General features: G+C 36.1%; 1 protein-coding gene across 11 annotated transcripts in view; it reads left to right on the top strand.

Moving 5' to 3' along the window:
• LOC109077236 (disks large-associated protein 1-like) overlaps nucleotides 1-19,552 on the top strand; it is a 123,447-nt gene that overhangs the window by 49,594 nt on the left and 54,301 nt on the right. For 9 of the 11 annotated variants that reach the window (XR_006158392.1, XM_042751579.1, XM_042751578.1 and 6 more), the window contains one exon: nucleotides 16,434-17,564. Coding sequence is in view for 10 of the 11 variants with exons in the window: in XM_042751579.1 (XP_042607513.1) it covers nucleotides 16,482-17,564 (1,083 nt within the window). In the remaining variant the exon portion in view is untranslated. The remainder of the gene's footprint in view (nucleotides 1-16,433; nucleotides 17,565-19,552) is intronic. The other 2 variants (XM_042751574.1, XM_042751576.1) reach the window with 1 other exon arrangement.

The following is a 19,552-nucleotide window of genomic DNA, read 5'->3' as shown; positions in this document are numbered from 1 at the left end:
CTATGGAAGTATGGCAGACTAGTCATGAGAACTGAGAATTGAAATTAACATTTGCAGCCTTCGAAAAAGCTCGGACTTTCTAACCCTCCCTATTCATTCTTCTCTCACTCTGCATATATGTGTGCATGTTAAAGTACGAGAGTGCAAGAAAGCGTGTGCGTGTATTTCTGTCAGTTTGTGTCCTTGGGTTTTATGGGGCATTTGGATGCCATGATGAAAGCTATAGCCGCGGGGACAGACTGAGAGGTGTACAGTACAAACGGGGTAATGATGTCACAAGAGCTGCTTTGAAACCCAACAGCCAAGGGAAACAAAAGACTATTACACCCTCCTCTCTTCCTTTATCTTCTGACTCATCCCTCCGTCTCTTAACTCTCCTATCCCTTATCCCTTTCTCCTTATTTTCTCTCTCACTCTTTCTTTCTCTGCAGAGAGGCTTGTGTCTGTAGTCATCATACGCAGGGCACAGCAGCTTTCCGAAGTGTCATAACACGTTAACAGTCCTGCCACTCAAGCTCCTCCTGCAGAGACCAAACAGAGACCAAGTGCTCTGGTTATATCTCTGCAACACAGGGACCTAATAGAAAACATATCCTCCTTTATAACTGTCCTTCGCAATGGTTTTTGCTTCAGGAACTCTAGTGACAAAATACATTACCAACATTTTTTATACTATGAAAGTAATGAGAGAAATGTGTGAGTGTGAAAGCCTTTTGGAGAATTGTGTGTGTTTGTTCCTATTTTGCAGATCTGATTGCACTTACACATGAATTCTAGAGCAGCTGTTTACTTGATTGGTATTTCGCATTTGGCTTCTGTTTAATCACACCACTAAATCAGCAGAAAAGCAGAGGGATTTTTTTTTTAAGCCAAACTGTGGGAATTAAAGGAATACATCACTCAAAAAATGAAAATTCTGTTATGTGTTTGTGGTCGTGTGTTCCAAAGCTGTGTGATTTAAATTCTTTAATGAATACAGAACGGACAATCTTGTCATTTCCATATATCAAAAGTGACAAAATATAAAACATAAAATGACTAATGTTGTATATTTCAAGTCTTCTAAAGCCATATGATAACTTTGTTTGAGGAACTGATGGAGCTGTCACCGTCTCATTTCTATTTGTGCATAATCTTTTTTTTGTCACTTTATTTAGATTTTCTCCAACTCAGCAACACCATACAATTACAGATATGGAATGATTGAAGAATGATAGAATTGTTGATGACATGTCTATGTACTTATTATTACACAAAAAAAAAACCTTTTACTTTCCTAAACAATCTAGAAAAAGGACCACAAATTTTATAGAAATTACCTGAAATTGCTTGTATTGTGTGTCTGATTTTATTTAGTTTAACAACAAACACAAAAAAAATCTTTAATCCATAAAGAATAGGTAGAAGGTGTAGGCGATTTCTAATTTAGTAAAATTAAATGTCTTGCCAGGAGTGTTACAAAAGCTACAACACAAGTCTTTTATTTAGGTATGTTCAGGCGATAGAGAAAGGGGACCAAATGAAGCTGTAACAGCCAGAGGTTTAATATAAATTTTGAGAACTTCAGATGATGTTTTAAAGATCTGGGACCAATAACTGTGTAGAGATGGGCAAGACCAAAACATATGCACAGTAGTTGCAGGAGCTTGGTGACAGCGGTCACACGTGGGATGATTTTACACTGAATCAGACCGTGATTGGCACAGAAGGAATAGGAGTGTATATGGCGTAGGATGTTTTCCCATTGTTCTTCTGAAATATATTTTCTCCTATGTCCTCTTCCCACTGAGATTTAATAGAAGCAAGTGAGCATTCACCCAAGGTGCAAATTGCTTTATAAATATATGAAATCATGCCCGTCATACTATGAATAGGTTTAAAGAGAGAGTCGTACTAGGGAGGATAGGAAACTGAGGGTATACAGTATGTCCCGAACAAAATTGCGGAGTTGCAAATACCTAAAAAATTGTGTCTTGGTAATTGTGTCTTAAATGAGCATTTAATGGGAGCATGCAATTAAGCTGCCAGTGAAGTAGGCATACATGACGTAGCTTCCATGGTAAGCCCCCCAGATGGATTGTGAAAGTGATCTTGATTTAACCAGTAAAGGATGACCCTAAATTTGAAGCCCAATAATAAAACTGTAAATTAGGTAAAGCCATACCCCCAAGTATTTTATTTACTTATTTATTCCAGATGAATCTTAGAATCAGGGTATGGACTGTGTTGAGTAATAAAAATGGGGATGCATTGAAAATAATAAGGAAATGTGTTAGGATATTAATTTTAACTGAATTGATTCTCTCTGATTCTCTCTCTTGTTCTATTTGGAGTAGCAAGTTAGCAAAGTTAAATTTAAAGAGGTCTTTAAATTTATCTGTGATGCAGACTCTAAGGTACGTTAATATATGCTGTGCAATCCTAAACGAAAAGTTATGTAACGGGTAGTTTTTAGCCACGGAGTTTAGTTGAAAAATCTCACTCTTGCTCAGATTTAACTTATAACCAGTGATCAGCCCAAATGACTTTGAAGTATTCAGAGCTATGGGTACTGACCTGCCCAAAACTGAAATGTTAAGGAGAAGATAATCTGCATACAATGATACCTTTTGTTCTGTGCCCATTCTTTTTATGCCAAATATAGAGGACTCAGACCGCAATGCAATAGAGAGGGGCTCAATAACAATGGCAAAGAGAACTGGACTCTGGAGGCATCCCTGGCGAGTAGACCAGTGGAGGGAAAAGTATCCTGAGCGAGTGTTATTGGTCCTGACAGAAGCTTGGGGGGCAGAATAAAGTAACTTCGACCATGAAATAAATTTCTCACCAAAATCAAATTTCTCTAATGTAAAAAACAGATATTTCCACTCCACCTGGTCAAAAGCTTTCTCTGCATCTAATGAAATTATAGCTCCTGGGACAACAGAGGAAGAGGGATTGTATACAATGTTAAACAGTGTTCTAATATTAAAAAAGGAGTGCCTATTTTTAATAAAACCAGTCTTGTCCAGGTAAATGATGGATGGTAAAATGGATTCCAGACGTAATGCCAGCAGTTTTGCTAAGAGTTTAAAGTCAACATTAAAGGTGCTGTATGTAAGTTTTTGACTCTACTAAAGCATAAAAATACCATAATATGTTTGCAGATATTTAAGAAACATGCTAAGTTAACATACTTGTTTATCTGAAAAACAATGCTATGGTCAGTTATTCTCCTTTGAAAACCCTCTCCTATATTTTGAATTTGGACTGCAATACCTAGTTCAACCACTCGGTGTCAATCCTACATACAGCACTTTTAAGAAGACTAACGGGCGGTAAGAGGCACAATTTAAAGGGTCTTTATTTTTCTTTAAAATTACAGAAATAGAGGCCTGGTTAAGTGTTTGAGGGGGCCTAAGTGAATCAAATGATTCAAAATACGTAAATCATAATGGGGGCCAATTTATCAACAACAAAAAAAATTATAAAACGCTATTGGTTACCCATCCGGGCCTGGACATTTACCACATTGCATCAACTTGATAGCCCGAGTGAGCTCTTCTATAGTGATGGGTTCCTCTAACTGATCAGCAGAGTTAGCAGTGGGTATGGTCAGCTCACTAAATAAAAAGTCATCAAAAGCAAGGGGATTATCAACTATTCTTTAAAATGATCATTAATTAGCTGGAGGTATGTTGTTACTCCTACTGGAGTTTGAATCTGAGGAATGTGATGAGAGGATGAGTCCTGTCGTAATCGATGGGCCAGCAGCTTACACGCTTTTTCACCCTCTTCATAAATCACAATTTTCTGAACAATCTCAGATAGTTTTTGTTTCCTCATTTTTTCCCTATATGCAGTGTTTGAAATGATCTCCCACTTTAAATATGCCTTCATGGTTTCCCAGAGAAGGTAGCTGAAACTCCTGGGGTCTTGTTTGTCAATTAAAAAAAAAAAAAAAAGTTGATTGGATACCAATTTCACAAAATGTTCATCTTACAGCATGCAAGTATTTAAACACCAAAGTGCCATCAAGCTCCTTAATATAAATTTTCATAATAAATGGTGCATGGTCTAAAACAACAATAGCATTGTATGAGCATGACTCAGCAGAAGAGATTAGTCTGTTGTCTATCAGAAAAAAAGTCAATTCAAGTAAAAGTATTAAAAGTTCCTGAGAAAAGAATGAGTATTCTTTCCCAGATGGGTTGAAAAAACGACACGGATCTAATACATTAAACTCTTCCATAAAAAACTGAATCACATGTGCAGACTTTGAGGGTGTATTGTCTCTAGCAGAAGAATGGTCAAGTTTAGAATCAATCCAACAGTTAAAATCACCTCCCAAAATGATATGATGCAAAGAAAAAATCAGGAAGTGTAGAAAATAAATGTCTAAAAAAATCATCATTATCCCAGTTTGGTGCATAGACATTAAAGGTATACTCCACCCCAAAATTAAAATTTTGTCATTAATCACTTACCCCCATGTCATTCCAAACCCGTAAAAGCTTCGTTTGTCTTCGGAACACAATTTAAGATATTTTGGATGAAAACCGGGAGGCTTGTGACTGTGACATGAAGAAAACAAAAATAACGATGTTATTCAACAAATCATCTCCTCTGTGTCTCTCCGCATCACCATAGCGGCATTTTGGAGAATATCCGCTGAACGCAGACAGCTTACGCTCTTCTGTGTCAGCCATGCCACATTATTATAATTGTATATTATAATACATTGTGTATACATTCATTAAACAAAGAGTGACAGCTAGTCACTCTAGTCTATAATCCATTTCAAAGTTTCGGGAATGACGTCTGCATATTTATGTGGGATTCACTGTCGAAGTAGCAGTGATTGACAAAGTGACAACTATAGCAATACACGGGACAAAATATGTAAAAATGTGCATTAAGCCTAGAGCACCCTCACTAATTTCAGAAGCACCCTCAGTGATTATTTCTGGAATCTGGTATGCTTTTATTGCAAAACTATATACAAAAACAACAAAATAGCATACAAATGCACTAAATAAAATAACTGAATAAATGCATATTTACAATTTAAGCACTTAACTGAAATAAGTAGATTATTAATAAAATAAATAACTAGAGGAGGCTGACTATGATCAGCTTGCTTCCATTTAGTGATATAATACTCCTCACCTGAATTAGAAAAAAAGCTCTTCTAGTCTTCAGTGATGTGAAGACAACGTTTGAGAGTACACGCAATATCTGAGCAAGAGTAGAGCCAATTCATAAAAGAACAATTTATATTTAAAAGCACACGTCCAGTTTTGTATGAGTGAAGGAAATCCGCTTACGAGTGGAGAGATTCATCCTCACGCATTACAATCACTTAACTTTATGCACTCTCGATATTTGTCATATATCATGCTATAGAAACTGCCTAAAATTAAGTATAAAGAGGAGAAGAAAGCAGCCCTAGGCAGCTGCACATGCCAGGATCCGCCACTGCCAGATGCAGTTAGAAATTTCTTAAAAACAAGCATATCGCAAGACATCTGGTAGGGGGCACCTGGGGTGGCTAGCCAAATTTCAGGGGGGGGGCGGTGCCACCCCTGGCCACCACGTAGACACACCCCTGGCAGTGGGGAAACACGTCTTACATCCTTTGCAAGGAAATGTGCCCCCCCTCCCCCGTTTGTGCATATTCAAACCAGGTTTGTCAGTAAGGTTTTGTTTTTAGAAAGAAATTAATAATTTTGTGCAATTATACAGTAAATTGATCAGAAGTGACAGTAAAAACATTTATAGTGTTACAAAATATTTCTATTTCAAATATTCAGCTTTGCCATCAAAGGATTAAAATACATTTTAAAATATATTGAAATAGAAAACATTTAAATTGTAATATTTCCCAAATTACTATTTTACTGTATTTTTGATCAAATAAATGCTGCCTTGTTAAGCATAAAAGACTTCTTTCAAAAACGTGAAAATATCTTACCCCAAACAATAGTGTGTATATATCGCTAAATATGAATAAATGGAATAAATAGACGTTTTTCAGTTAATCTTTTTTTTTTTTTTTTTTGCTGACAGCCCATTCCCCATTTACTTTATAAGTATGGAAGAAAGCAACATGGACAAAACTAATAAACATTCCATTGTGTTCCACGGAAAAATAAAAATCATGAGTGTTTGAAATAATACAAGTTTGAGCAATTTAATTTAATGGGTGAACTGTTCCTTTAAATCTTATCTTCAGTTTGTAATATGATGCCTCACTCATCACACATTTATATATTTAAACTCACATATACAACTTGATATTCAAAAGCAGTCATCAGAGTCTGCTTTTTAACACATACACAAAAAAGTTTACCTTTTGCCTTTTTTAATCTTCTGCTAGATATAGACTATTTCCAGACACATCTGCCCACCTCCTGTTAAAAGAGCACAGAGACCTCAGTCTATTAACCTGTGAGGTGTTAAAAGTTAAACTGACCTGCACATCAGCGCTAATGCTGAGAGACTCAAGAGATGGTGTGGTATTAGAAGAAAGATACAGACAGAGCAAGACTTGTGTCTGTCTCATCAGATTATTCACCTTTTGACCTGAACATGCTAAGCTTCTGCTAATGCTAAATCCACACAATTGGATTGCAGTGAGTGGATTGTGGTTTTATATTGCTTTGTTTCTTTACCCATTTTGTTTCCATTTCCTAGTTGTTGTTTTTCTGTTTCCATTTTTATATTTGGTGTTTTAGTTTTCCTGGGAATTAGGAGCTCAATTGGTTATGCAATTTCACATTAATTCAGGCTAACACATGTTAGATGTTCCCCAGTGAGGACGATGTTATGTGTCTTCTACAATGATCTAGATGAAAAATATATGAAGATAAACACTGAGAAGAAATAATTTATTTCCCTGTCTGAAGATCATTGAGGCTGTTAGCTGTCTATCAGCTGTGAAAGGACAGAGCATGATATATAGACTATTTTGTAAAAAGCTCTTTTTGGTTTCTCTTTAGCTCATTAAAGAGGGTTTAGTTTAAAGAAGGTACCATGAGCCGAGGTTTATATGAAGTTTTATTTTGTATGAAAAAAAAATCATGCTTTAGTTACTTAGGCATTAAAAGTGTCATTTGGCTGAGAGTGTGAGCAAGAGCGCGCACAAACACACACACACACACACAGACACACACACACACACAGCGTGCACATGTAGAATGAGTGAGATTGTGCATAATCATATGTACCACTACAGAGAAAAATTGCTGGGGGGGGGGGTTTAAAGTTAAATTAACAAAATAATTTTAAATGATCTGTTAATTTTCTTAAAATTTGGTCAAAGATGGGGAAAAAAGGACATTAATGTTTAAAAGAGCTGTTTAATGTTTTTGGAAACTGCGAAACAATTTTTTTTTTTTTTTTGATGAATAAAAAGTAAAATAAAACTGTATTTTTAAAAAAAAAAAATATCCTTTATAACATTATAAATGTATACTTCACTGAATAAAAGTATTAATATATTTTTAAAAAATCGTACTGACCTCATCGTACTGACTTTTAAATAGTAATTGTTTTTAACATGTAAAACATAACACATAAAACTTTCGGTTAAAGCAACATCCAACCATTACTAACAGTGTTTACTGTTCATAAATGTCCAATGATGATGAAATATAATTATGTAGTATGACAGAGCATGATATCCCTAGTAAAAGTTCAAATCTATTAACACATTTATTCACATATCACTTGAGACTTGTGATATAAAAAAATTTAAACTTTATTTGAAGAACTACTTGTGCAAAATTCTTAATATGAAGCCTAAAATGTGTTTAATATCACTACTGACGAGGATTATATGATCTATTGGTCTTTAAAAGCAAGATTTTTAAAGTGTACCTATAGTAGGCTATACTTGCACTAGTTCCACTTTAGCACAATCAAATATACTTCTGTTCATTTTGAGTTGGACTTCAGCACTACTCCTTTACAATTAAAGTGCATTAAGTACAAAATTAGTTGCTCCAATTTAGCAGACCTTAAGTATACAAGTTTAGTATACTAAAAGTACAATTGCAGGGTATTTTATTTAGTGCATAAATGTGTAAACTTGTGTAGTATACTTATGTATTTCAAATTCTGTATGTTTTAGTAATTTTATATTTCACTATAGGGATACTATGATCAAAACACACAAAACCTTTATTCATTTATAATTAATAATGCTGGAAATGTCAGTAATATATTGACCACTGAACTGGAAATCTGGTCACTTTTTTTCTTGTCTTATGCTTTATTTATAAGAAATGTATGATGGACCTTCCTTTGAACTCTCCCAACCCTTTAATACCAGAAGACAATTTTCATTTGATTTTCCACATTTTTTTTTCATCTTGTTTTTCTTGGTTAGGTCTTTATTGAGGTGCATTCTGATTGGCTGCTGAAAGGCTATGCCGTGCATTATGTTCATTAGCGTTCATCTGAGGTTGTTTATATCAAACACTGCACTGTCACAGTGTGTTTTTCAACATAATATGTAGTTTGTGGTGTGAAATGTGTAGTCTGTAGCGTGTTTAGCATGTCGTATGCAGTGTTTAGCCTGTTGAGTATATTCTGTTGGGTGACGTTTGTGTTGTGTCGGTCCCCTCGGCTGTATCTCTGCTTCACTAGTCAGTTTGATCCTGATGGTTTCCGTCAGCCCCATCAGCAGCCTGTTATTGCACTCTCAGCCAACTGTACATATCACCCACAAGACATTTCTAACACACACACACCCGACACGCAAACAGAGATCTCTCACACACACATCCAAAACTACGACCGAACGTCCTCATTTATAATTCATAGTGGTCCGAATCAAAGCCATCTTTCCTCATTTTTCCTCCTTTTCCACACAGGACTCCTGCTATTCACTCTTAACCCTGTTACTGAAATGGCAACTTGCATTTTCACACCAAGAATCACTTTCTCACCAACTCCTCATGAGTTCACGAGCAATCCACTCGCTGTTGGGTGAGGCGATGGGGGAAAAGACTTGTTGCCATGGAGATGAGAAAAAAACGACCACGTTCAATTTCCCCCGTGAGATTATTTATAGTTGTTTTTATTGGGCTTTATTGAAAGGGGAAAAAATGATAGGGAGAGAAAATTGCTCGCTGGTCGGAACAATATGTTGTTATGGTACAAACGGATGGTAGGTCACCAGATTCGAAATGGAAGGGCCCTTTTATTTAGTCACAGCACCAATTAGCGTGCAGCCCACTTTCTTGCTCGGGCTTAATGTGGTTTACACCTCCACGCTTGGTTTTGTGCAGGCAGTTTTCAGGTTTGTTGGTGGTGTTTTGTAATAGGTTGTTTATTTCTGGTTAAGGCTGGGAAAGAATTATGCTTTTTGAGTTCAGCATGGACTGTCACATAATTAGCTGTCATTTAGAGTTGAGTAAAATGATTTAGTTCAGTGGTTCACAAACTTTTTAGTTCAAGTATCACCTTTGATCAGATCAGAACATCCAAGTTTCTTCAGGTCACCAGGATGTTGACAAATCTCTTTGAGCATAATGACTGTGAGCAACATAATGCTTATCTAGACACAAAATGGCATATTTAGATTAACAACAATATTCATTATTTTGATAGATGCATTAAGATATGGCAAATGTAAAAATCAGATATAAGAAAAATGGGAAAATAGCTTTTTTAATAAAACATACTACCATTAGAAGATTGTGGTTTTGAACAAAGTCACTTATGCTTTTATTTGATCAAAAATATAGTAAATTCTAGAATATTAGTACATTTTAAAATAACCATTTTCTATTTTAATATATGTTTAAATGTATCTATTCCTGAGATGCAAAGCTTAATGTTCTGCAGCCATTACTCCAGTCTTCAGTGTCATGTGATTCTTCAGAAATAAGTTTTTTTTTTTTTTTTTTTTTTTTTTACAATCATTTTTTTGCACTAATATCTAAACCTTCATGTAATTTTTCAAAACTCTATGCAAATAAAATTCTCAATCAATGATCAAAATAACATTTTTTCAAAACACAACACTTTTTTTTCAAATGCTTGGTGGATACAATACACATAAACCTAAGATCATTTGTTCATTGTACTAAAATCACCGGTTCAAATTCATTCAGTCATTTCATTACAGTGATCTAACTATCAACTGATACAACTGCTCAAAATGCTAAGTAACTGTTGCATTACTCTTAATGCATAGTTTTTATGGAAAATGATGATCAATATTACACATTTAAATGATGAAAGTGAAATAGCTGAGGACTGAGTATATTCAGGTATGATCAGTTTCAAGATGCCTGTTGTTGGGAGCAAAAAAATAAATAAAAAATCCCCAAACCTTCTACTGTATGTCATTGTTATCAGTGTTTGCTTTTTCTACAGTAAATGTCTTTTTAGAGGGTGAGGCTTTTCTCTCTAGTCTATTACAATGATGTATAAATGTGTATTACCATAACGAAACCTTCATCACATGATTTGTACAACTATATTTAATGATTGTACTAACTACTGATGTAATGTTCATATGATATTTATTGATAAATGAGTTATTTGAAACAATGATTGTGCAAATGCAAAGCTTCTTTAAAGATACGAATGCAACATGCAAAGTTTTGAACCTTGGAGTGCCTCTTACAAATAATAACTATTTTGATTTTTTTGTCTAGAAATTAGAAAAATGACACCAAGTTTTTGAAATTGGTGACTAAATGCTGATTATCTGTTAAAGAAACATTACTTATTGTTATCAATGTTGAAAACAATTGTGCTGTTTAATATTTTTTTCTTTAATAAATATGAAGTAAAAAAACAGCATTTTGAAATAGAATATGATTTCTATATAATCTATTATAGAAATGTTTTATAGCATTTTACATGTCTTAACTGTCACATTTGATCTATAAAAACTTACTGTCACCTATGACTTATGAACAGTATTGTATTTTATTTTTATTTATTTATTTTTATATAGTAAGCACACAGCATGATATTCAGAGATGGACGCTGCTGTGTTTAAGGTTGAAAATGCATTAATATTCATATCAAACAATGTTATAACAGACAAAGCAATAGTGATCAGGTGAAAACAGTTACTCACACTTGTGTGGTGCGACATGGGATCCAATATTGTTAGCACAGGATCGTCTTTTAGTTTCATTCTTCCTGAAAATCCTGTGTCAAACTGTGCCTTGTTTGTAAACGAATCCATGGTAAAATTAAGTGAACAAACGACCAAGTTCTTTCTGACGTGGTCTGGCACTTCCTTAATCAGTGGGCGGGGCTAAACAGGCAGTGATGTGGAAGCAGGCATTGATCTTCTTCTGCGGAGGTGGTGTTTAGCCACATTATTATATCATAAAGTGGCACATTCCACAACCTGGTCGTTTTGGCAGATTGGGTTCAATATAAGCTGTTTTTAGACTTACATCAAAGTTTTGAAACTTAGAAATAAAATGTTTTTATAGCACACTGAACTCTTATATACAGCATCAATTTTGATTTCTCAGTTCATGACCCCTTTAAAGGACATTGTACTGTTTACATACTGTTTACCTTTTTTCCAAATTGGTCACTTGTTTGCAGATAATCAAGACTAATGTGTTAAATGAAGCTGAGAGCACTAGACTTGTAGTACTTGAGAGTATTTAATAAACAGTCAGTAAATGCAAAAGGAGGGGTGTCCTAAATAGCTTGCTTTTATCTGTTTTTGTTGCTCAGGTTTAGTTGCTGTTGTTATTCTTTACTGAAAGTGCTGCTTTTGTTTACCTTGAAATCATTTAGCTGTGCTAAAATCTGACATAGTGATTACTGAGCACTTCTTTGTACACAACCCCTCTCTCTCTGTCTTTGTCACTCTCTCTCTCTTTCTGTCTCTTCTCCATGTGTTTGTTTTCTTTGATCAAACAGATCTGCAGGAAGAAATTGTTTATAGAGTGTGTGTAATCAAAGAGTGACGTGGTGCTGCTCTCATTAATGACAGACAGCATAATTAGTTTGGCCCAGAGAGAGAAACTCTCGGCTGTCGTGTCATCTGTCAGCTCGATTTGATTGTGTTTCAAAGCACATTTCAATCAAAGCAAAAGAGAGAGAGAAAGATGAGATGGAGGAATGAAGGGTCAGCTAATGAACGAAACTGAGAGAGCTGAGAAAAATATAGTCATTTCAAGAAGGAAAGGTTTAACTGAAACAAGATGTCCTTGATCGTTCCTAAGGTGTTTTCTACAGTATGTAATTTGCTAGGGTGTTCTGAATGTTTCCTAGAGTGTTGTTGTTGTTATTTTTCTGTTTTATCATGCAGCAGGTGAAAATTATAATTCTAATGGCTTAGAAATGTAATGGGATACCTCTTTTCAATAAACCACATGATTTGAATCATCATTCATGTCAAGAGTACTGCAGGCTGAGTACTTTCATACTTAAGGTTCATGTTTTTTTCCTAACACTAAGTATGACTTCGCCCCCTTAGTTACTGTTGCTCCCTCAGACAAACAAATGGAGTTGCTTACTGTCATACAATGACAGCTGTCAGAGTTTTTGTCAGTGTTTTGCACTATTTGGACACAGAAGGGCCACCATTAAAGTGGGAATTAAATATTCCATGGAGGGATATTTAAAAGATTTGAAAATAAATACAGTGGGTAAATCGAAGCGAGGGTTCACAGATCACAATGCAAGCGGGAGAAGCCTCATGTTACGGTCGTCACGATCATGGATCGCCACATGCAGGATCAACACTTTAATTCAGTTTAATATAGAGAGACACTAAAATGTAGACCTCCGTTTATGTGTTTTTGACCTAGACTGTACATTATGTGAGAACAGTTTGCTATTTAGGTTTTGTACGTTAGCATGGACTCACTAACATTACCATTAGCTAGTTTTAGCCAGAGACACCTTGCTGAAGCACAAGATGACATTAATGTTCTTCTTGAGCTTAATGAGTGTATGGCAGCAAGAAAATTAACATTTTTGTCTTCATTGGGATTTGGGTTGAATGCTTTTGGGACATTTTGCTCTGTTTTATTTTTTGGTTTAGAAAATGTAATAAAATCAGTTCTATTGCCCATCCTCTCAGGATACCTGGAATAAGTGTTACAAGTACCCCAGGCACATCGTTTTTTCAATTTTTGTAGCATAAACACCATCAAACTGATGTGAGCTTTGGATCTTCCAGTGTTTCTCTATGGCGCTGAAACCTAAAGATGTCCGCGTTCAACTCCCCGTGCAACTGATACTCGACTGCCACTGGCTCTTCTGCAATCGAGGGGAGGTGCTTACCAAAAGGTCAACTGGATCATGGACATTAAATGTAATTAAAAGAGAGTGAAGAAGAATTGTGATGCTCTAGTGAGAGTCGGGCTGCAGAAGAAAGTACAAGATGAGCATCTTTATTTATGGATTTCCACTCTGTCTAATTTAGAGCATGTTCCACTAGGATACATCTGAAAGGCTTCTGGGGGCAATGAATGAGCTCAGCCTTACACAACCATTCAGATATGAGCCTTTATGTGGAGGTATCAAGCACACATGCTTTTACACACACATACACAGAGATGCTGTTTTTAAACATTTGGTGGTCTTTATTCAATAAATCTCATTTGTCACTGCATACATTCAAATCTGGCCCCTCAAGACATGTTGCATCAGGTTTGACGTCAATGATTTGTTCTCTAGTGGAAGTTTTCCAGTGAATTTCATCTTAAATTTCAGACTGTTTCTTTGACTAGCATTTGACTTAAGAAGACTTGAAATATAGTGCATTATAAGTGGTTACTTTTAGGATAAATTTAATGATATTTTTGTTATTTTTGAGCTTGAGTCTGTCAGTTAAGTTAATATCTTAATCTTTAATATCTTTTCTTTCACTTTGTGTGTGTTTGTGTCCTACCTCAACTAAGAAATACAGACGCATGCAACTGAGAGACACATTTTCATTTTTCTTTTATTTTCAGAGTTATATATGCCTCACTAAGAAAAAGAAAGCAAAGAAATCTATCTCCTCTGGGGAACGACACACACATCAAGCTATTTTTCAGCCAAGAATACAACATTTGAGCAACACATTCACTAACAGCTCATGCATTAACATAAGGCATGCCATGACATCAGCTATGAAGATTTCATCAGAATCACTGACGCTATGGTTTATTTATCAGTCTCATGAAATAATCATATGCTTTACATTTGTTTCAGCTCTCCCATCAATTGGTTAAAACTTACACGCTCATTGATTTGCATATTTCATCAAAACAAAACAAAAGTTGCTTGGAAATTAGTGTATTTGGATGTGTGTATGTGTTATTTTGCCTTGGTAGAATAGTAGTTTGACTTCATCTGTTACCAAAGAAATGGACAGGAGGATGAAACGATTAATTATTCTGTTTCCACATCTTCAGTGTTCTTACAGAGGCAGAGAGAGAATGTAATAAGGCAAGAGATTTACTCTGCACCAGCTACAGTTTCACACACACAGATGTGTCAGGCAGGAGTAACCACAAAGCATAAGGAAGTGAAGCAAGCGTGTAAATGAGATTCATTAGAAGATAACAGGTTTAATCATCTTTGTATATGTGTTTAGCTTTAATATGTGTGTGAATGTCTTTTCTTACAGTACAATGCATTTAATTTCAGAATGTGTGTGTACTTGGTATTCCCTACATTACTAGTAATTTTTGCACAATTTTTTGAGGAATAAAATAAACGGAGGATATAAATAAATGGAAAAGGAAATATTTTATATGTGTTATAAAAATACATACATACATACATACATACATACATGTATTTTCTTTGACTTTTAATTAATGTATTTTTGCTGATTAAAAGTATTAATTTCTTAAAAAATAATAATAATAATAATACAAATAAAAGCACATTTTTTTGCTGTTTGGTAGTTAAAATAGTGTATGCCCAATGCTCATGCACTGTATAAGCATCCATCTCACTGGATGGCACTGATCTCAATACAGTCATTGATCTTTTAGTAAATGCTCTTAATGAATTCAGTCTTACAAATGACTTCAAGCATGAAAGGCTGATTTCTCATTTTGACACAGTAAACAGGATATAGCTGAATAAACAGCAAAATGTGTCAATTCCTTTCTTTCAGTCTTAATCTGTCTTTGGCTTTATCTATCGCTCCTTTCATCTCTGTCTTTCTTCAGATTTGGCGAGGCATGCCTGGGGAGGTTTTTCACATGCTAATGTTGGTGTGCTAATATCACTATTGTGTTTACTGTTTTGTTTTAAAGGGGCATTCACACTCATGGCAATTTGCATCGACAGAGTGACTGAAAGTCAATCATTCTGAATGAGCATTAATTTTGGAATTTAAAGTTTTGTTTTCATATGAGGGCAGTCGAGTATCCTCAAAAGCTTTTTTTAAAAAGAAGCCTCTTATGCTCTCCAATGCAGTCTTTATTTATTCATAAATACAGTAAAATCATTAATATTGTGAAATATTATTACAATTTAAAATAACACTTTTCTATTTTAATATATTTTAAAATGTATTTTATTCCTGTGATGTCAAAGCTAAGTTTTTAGCATCTATTACTACAATCTTCGGTGTTACATGATTAGGAAGGAGACATGGAGGGTGGGAATTTGATCTTGGGATACCCGAAGAGCAACTGCGCCATATGTCGATGTGCTGCCCACAAGGCTATCGCAGACGACAAATATGAATTATTTTTTTTTAATAATAATAACAATAAAAAACCTTACTGACTCCAAACTTTTAAAAAGTAGTGCAATGTTATGAGTGACTAGTCATCACTTATTCTGATTTTTTTCAAAATGTATTTTTTAATGTCTATTAAAAACTGTTTGCTCTGCTTGTTCTTTAAATATATCCCCTTAAAAGCTCTGCTGCTAAAGCCATACACATTCAGACAGACATATTTGGCCTTGCTTTCAAATCTCACATTGTTTCTTGAGCGTTGCATCAAGTGTTGCATTAAGACAGCATGTCAAGTTTAAAATAGTCAAATTTTTAAAATTGTGTCATGAGAATCCAGTGTTCTGCTCCTGTCCAGTGCGCTCCGTCTAGCTGTTTTTGAAAACAAGACACATCTTATGTAAATGTTTGGGGTCAGTTGACTCCAACACCAGTCTGCTTATACAAGAGACAGATTAATCCACTATTCGTTTAGGAAACCAACTAACTAGTCAATTTTAAAAGTTTAGTACCTCTTTAGTATAAGTCAGACCCATAGTAGTGAATGTTTAAAATGTTTCCTAAGGACAGTCCACTATAGTGGACACTATGAGGTTTAAAATATGAACTAAATGTGACCATGTTTAATGCATATTGTTTCTTTCTCTCCCTCTCTTTATTTGTTTCTCTCTCCTTGTTTTCCTCTTTTTTTCATTGTTTCACCTAATTTGTTCTACCTCTACATTGCTTTCTGGCCCTCTTGTCTCTTTGTCCATCTGTCTTTCTGCAGTAGACTCAGTGTGTGTGGATGAGGCTGTGAGAGGGTCAGTATATCAGGATGACGATGAAAGGCTTGTCCTCCAGCCGCAGCCACCACCACACACTCACACACTGCGACCCATCCTACGAGTCTTTGACCCTTCGCCACGACCGACGGCCTTATGTCCTTAACCAGGCCCACCCAAGTGACCACAGCTTCTATGGGTGCCAGTCTGATCTGGCCAGCAGCACATTTCCACGCCGACATCACGGCTCGCATCACGAGCTTAAGGACGAATGTGCCATAGTGCCCTATGTGGGACCAGGGGGGATAGCTGGAGGAACTGGGGGCGGGTGCGGTCCATGCAGCTCAGCTACCATCCCATCATCCCTGTTGGAGAAGTTTGACCAGCAGCAACCAGTGAGAAAGGATGGGTATCACACATTGCAATACAAACGGACTGCTGCGCTGGAGCACCAGCGCAGTGACAGTCCTGGGCGTATACGCCACCTTGTACACTCTGTCCAAAAACTATTCACCAAGTCCCATTCCCTGGAAGGTCCCAGTCAACGGAGCCTCAACGGAAATGACCCCGCCATCCCAACCGATGCAATGGCTACTGCCACATCCCATCCAAACGTTTCCACCACAACTGTAGGCACCCTGCACAAGTCGTCCAGCAACAAGCGAGGGAAAAACAAGGAACGCAGTCGCTCCGAGCCCAAACCTCGTGCACGGACACCCGGGTCGGGTTACTGGAGCTCCGACGACACTCTAGACAGGGAGATCTGCCTCTACCACCAGCATCAACCCTCTGGAGTCATGACCATGGGCCGGCATCCAGACAAGTCCCAGTCCCACTACTTCTTGGGACAGAGCTACAACACACTAGGAGGGGGACACTTGTCCCTGAAGACCTCACGTAGCAACAATGACATTGGAAGTTGCTCCACTTGCTCCAACCCCACAGGAGGTGCTCTGACCTTCAGAAGCCCGATGTCAGTAGACCAGGCTGGGCCACTCGTCAAGAAGAGCTCCTGGTCAAGCACACTAACGGTGAGCAGGGCCCGAGAGGTGTACCAGAAGGCCACAGTCAATATCGATAAAGCTCTAGTCAAAGCACAGACCTGCCAGCAGGGACGAACCTGCCAGTTTTTACAGGTAGGAGGGAGATTTCTCCTCTCTTCATCAGCACGACCATCATCACCTTTGTCATTTCATCTGTGTCATCAGGTCAGCTTCCACACCTCATTCGTTTCTGCTGAGGAGTCATTTGGTTTCTTGGTGTGTAAGGTGTGACATCTTTTCATCTTGTGCTTCATCTCTCTCCACGTTTTCCATCTTTCAGCGCATGATCTTCCTGCTGTGTTTGTATGTTTGTGAAGAGTAGACATATTGCATGCATGTGCATGTCTTTGTCTGAGCATGTTATAGGGGCCGTTCACACAGGATGCATTTTTGCATCTGTCCGTTTTGTAATTTTTTTTTCTTTGATAACATACTAGAATGTCTTTGACCATTTTAAAACATCTTGCTTGGTTTTAAATGTTTCTATGAAAATAAGTTAGACTGCAGGTTACAAACCTGCAACTGGTTCGTGAAACTCACTGTTTTAAATTTGTTTTTGTATGCATTAGGGATGTCTTTGACCATTGTGACGTGTCTCGCTGGTTTGTAATTGTTTCATATGAAAAGTGCTAAATGGACATCTGTGACCGTTGTGACAGGTCTTGATAAATTTTTTATAGTTTTTCTATGAAATCATGATAGATTGATGCCTCATCATGATGCCTCAATAAACAAACAAATTTTCTGCTTATTAATAGTTAGTAGTTGTTAAAAGTATGGTTCACCCAAAAATGAAAATTACTCACCCTCACGTTGTTCCAAATCTGTAAAACCTTTGTTCATATTTGGAACAAAAATTTACATATTTTTGATGCAATGCGAAAGCTTTCTGACCCTGCATAGACAGTGTTCCGAAGATGTATGAAGACCTTACAGGTTTGGAACATCATGAAGGTGAGCAATTAATGACAGAATTGTCATTTTTGGGTAAACTATCCCTTTAATTTTATGTATGGGGATGGATTAATGGAACTAAAATATGTTCATGCAGAATAAGGTTTTGTAAGTAATAATAAACAGCCAATATGCTTGTAATATGCATGCTAATAAGCGACTAATTAATAGTGAGAATTCGTCCCTAAACTAAAGTGTTACTGACATATTAAATGAGTAAAATACATCATGCTCTTTTTTTATTCCACTGGGCCTCTATCTAGCTGTTTTCTTTTTTTTTTCGTAGCATAATAACATCATATCCTGTATGGATGGTCCCTTACAATGCCAGTGTTGCTGAATGTATTAACATATGCTTACGACTGACCTGCTGTGTTTTAGCGGCATTGAATGTGACAGATTAAAATGAACTCGGAGACCTTGGCTTGTGTTTTGATTTCTTTGTTGTAGACTAATGCTGTGTGATGGAGAGATCATAAACAAATAAGAGAAGGATAAGTGAGAAACAGCCCTGCAGCCCTGGAGATCAGTGAATGTTTGTGTGAAGATTAAGAGGAAAAAATGGATTTTGTTTGTCCTTTTGCTATCTATCTCTCTCTATCTCTTATGTTCCCCATGTGACAAAGTTATTGAGTCTTAGAAAAAAGGAAAGTGATGGAAAAAGCAGAAAGGGAGGGAGGAGAGCAGAGGAAGAGATTGAGGTGCATGTAGAACGGAGAATTGAGAGAAAAGAACAGAAGAGGAGTTAAATATGGTCAAGGTCAACTAATTTGAAGTGACCATGTCTGCTACAAAATGACACCATAAAAACAGTCTATACAACTTGTACACTGTATAAAAAGGGGCTTTGTGATGATTAGGAAAGAAAGTATTCATAAACAAACAAATTACATTTTTGTTTGTTAATTTAATTATTTATTACTGTTATTAATGTTGTAGTTGTTAAATGTAAACTTTGCACCATTTTGATTTAAACATTTAGAGCAGAAATTCAGTTAAAAATGTTTTGTTTAGGTTTATTCTTTCTAACCTTTTTAATTTTTTTCTTTCTTTTATAATAATAATAACATGTTGTTGTTGTTATATTAATATAATTTTATAGAAAGAAAGAACATTTGTCATTGTTG

This window comes from Cyprinus carpio, chromosome B24 (genome assembly GCF_018340385.1).
Source record: "Cyprinus carpio isolate SPL01 chromosome B24, ASM1834038v1, whole genome shotgun sequence".
NCBI lineage: Eukaryota > Metazoa > Chordata > Actinopteri > Cypriniformes > Cyprinidae > Cyprinus > Cyprinus carpio.
Note: the sequence above shows the minus strand (reverse complement) of the source record. Positions and strands in the feature narration are given on the sequence as shown.